This window comes from Myotis lucifugus, unplaced genomic scaffold, assembly GCF_000147115.1.
Source record: "Myotis lucifugus unplaced genomic scaffold, Myoluc2.0 scaffold_6359, whole genome shotgun sequence".
NCBI lineage: Eukaryota > Metazoa > Chordata > Mammalia > Chiroptera > Vespertilionidae > Myotis > Myotis lucifugus.
The window spans coordinates 6,211-8,690 of NW_005877407.1; the positions used below are offsets into that span (position 1 = coordinate 6,211).

General features: G+C 66.7%; 1 protein-coding gene across 1 annotated transcript; it reads left to right on the plus strand.

Moving 5' to 3' along the window:
- The first annotated feature begins 260 nt into the window (after nucleotides 1-260).
- On the plus strand, nucleotides 261-1,287 carry LOC102442357 (interferon-induced transmembrane protein 1-like). The gene is made up of 2 exons (XM_006109144.3): nucleotides 261-518; nucleotides 965-1,287. Exons 1-2 carry the CDS (start codon nucleotides 261-263, stop codon nucleotides 1,154-1,156), a joined length of 450 nt encoding a protein of 149 aa, XP_006109206.1. The 3' UTR covers nucleotides 1,157-1,287.
- Nucleotides 1,288-2,480: the final 1,193 nt, after the last annotated feature.

Sequence of the window (2,480 nt, forward strand, 5' to 3'; positions counted from 1 at the left end):
ATTATTGGCTCAGGCGTGTTCCCCAGCAAGGCCACAACCCCAGGCTCCGTGGGTTCATCCGGAAGGGCCGCTAGAAGGACCTTGAGAACAGCAATGCCATCACTCCGCCCGGAGAACAAGACCATAAAGTTTTATGAGACACTCACTGGTCCTCTCACACCCTCCGACCAGCCAATTGCCCCTTAAACACCAGGAAGTAGTCACTTCGGAGGAAGCAGGAGACATTGAGGGCCTGAGCGGTCCCAGCAGCTGCAGCCACAATGCTCAGGTCTCCGCCTCAGGACACGTCCACCTCCTTCACCTGGGACCCCCAATACTCCCAAAAGCCGGAGATGTTCAGGGAGCAACACGAGGTGACCAACCTGGGGTATCTCCAGGACCCAGGGCCCGTGAGGTCCACCGTGGTCCAGGTCCAGGCTGACACAGTGGTGCCCGACCACATCGTCTGGTCCCTGTTCAACACCCTCTTCTTCAACTACTGCTGCCTGGGCTTCGTGGCGTTCGCCTACTCCGTGAAGGTGGGTGCGGGGGGGCTTCCCCGGAAAGAGTGTGCGCCCCCACAGGTGTGCTGCCCAGACGGCCTTGGGGTCGGGGAGCCCTCGTGAGCGCTTTCTGTGGGGAGGTGCTGGGGGTCAGGCGGCGGCTCACCCAGTGGGCGCCACCTGTCTCCACCCCCTGGAGCTCTCCTTTCTGTCCCAACCACAGGGCTCCGTCCTCCACACCTGCCCCTCAGGCCTCAAGTCTGGTCCATTGCTGTTCTCTCCTGAGGCCCTGGAGAGGCTGAGGGGATGGGAGGGGTTGTCCTGTCCTGCTCAGGCTCCAGGGAACAGGGAGGGGGTCGCTGACCTGGCTGAGGGCAGGTGGAGGCTGGTCTGGGCAGAGAGCAGCCAGGGCCGGGCCTGAGTCACAGCACCCGGCTGTCCTCAGGGCCCGTCCAGACCCCTCACCATCTCTTCTCCCCCAGTCTAGGGACCGGAAGATGGTGGGAGACGTGATTGGGGCCCAGAGCCATGCGTCCACCGCCAAGTGCCTGAACATCGTGGCCCTGGTCTTGGGCATCCTTCTGACCATCGGACTCATTGTTTTCATGGCCTTTATGTTCCCACTATACATTCATGCACTGCAGCAGGGCATGCCGAACGGCAGAGGCTCCTAGTCGCTGCCATGGCAGGTGGCCGAGTCCTCCCCACCCCCTGCTGGCCCTCCCGGGCGCCCACCCCTTTCCCCTGCACCTGTGCACACACCTGTCTGCAGCTGAGCTCAATAAAGTGTACCTGTGCGTGACAATGCTGGCCTTTCCTGGGCAGGGGCACTGCCCACCCAGCCTGCCCCTGTACAGCCCCCCTTGCTGCTCTGAGGGGTCCTGGCACTTTCTCAGATGGTCCTGATTGCTGGCCTCCAGCTGGGAGCAGCGGCTGCACCAGGGGCCTAGGAAGGGGGTCCCTCCTTCCCAGTGTCTGACCCTGACCCAAGGGGCACTGGGCCAGCTCACCCTTGGCCTGAGGAAAGCCTGGCTGACTCTGAGCAGCTGGGAGCAGCGGTGCTGGGTGAGGGCGGCCGGCGGGTCCTCTGGAGGTCACGGTGTCTGCACGTGGGGTGCAGGGGTGCAGCCCAGGCCCCCGGCCCCTCCTGGGCGGCCCTCCAGCCCACCAGCTCTGTCCTGGCTCCTCTGCAGGGGGCAGCGTTAGGGGCAGCCAGTGGCCCGGGAGGGACAGAGGGCTCTGCCCCGGTGGACAGAAACCCTGAGAGGAAGGACCGATCCTCCCACCGAACGGTCTGGGCCTGCTGGCTGCAGCTGCCAGTGCCAGGAAGGCTCCCCCAGCCGATGGGCGCCCTGGGGCTCTGGGCCTGAGCCTTTGCCAGGGCCCGGGATGCACGTGGGGTGGAGCCGTCCTCACCGGGAGCCCCATGCCCTGCACAGGCGACTGGAGAGGCTGGAGAAGGCCCGGGGGCTGGTGTCGGGGAGGTGACCCGCCTCCAGGAGCCTTGCCCTGGGGCCGAGGTGGGTCCTGCTGGCGCTGGTCTGTGGGCAGCAGCTGTCCCGCCGCCAGAGGGAGGGACAACCCCCACCCACAGCCCCTGTGACAGCCCCGGCAGCACCCGATCGTGGGCTCCGCACATGGTGCTTTGTCTGGGGGGAGGAGGGGGGCAGATGCCTCGCAGGAGGGTGCCCCCGGCCCGGGAGTGGTGGGCGGTCCCGCGTCGGAGCCGGAGGGGCTGAGGCCCAGGGAAGATGTGCTGCCGGAGGTCTGATCGCGGAACGGCCGCTCGGGCAGGACATGGAGGACCAGGCGCCCCTCCCCCATGTGGGCGTGGCTTGTAGGGTGGGTGCGGAGGGGACCTGGGCAGGGCCTAGCGGATGGAGGCGGGGCCCTAGAGGATGGGGGCGGGGCCTAGGGGATGGGGCCGGGGCCTATCCAATGGAAGCGGGGCCTAGCCGATGAAACCGGGGCCTAGGGGATGGGGCCGGGGCCTATCCA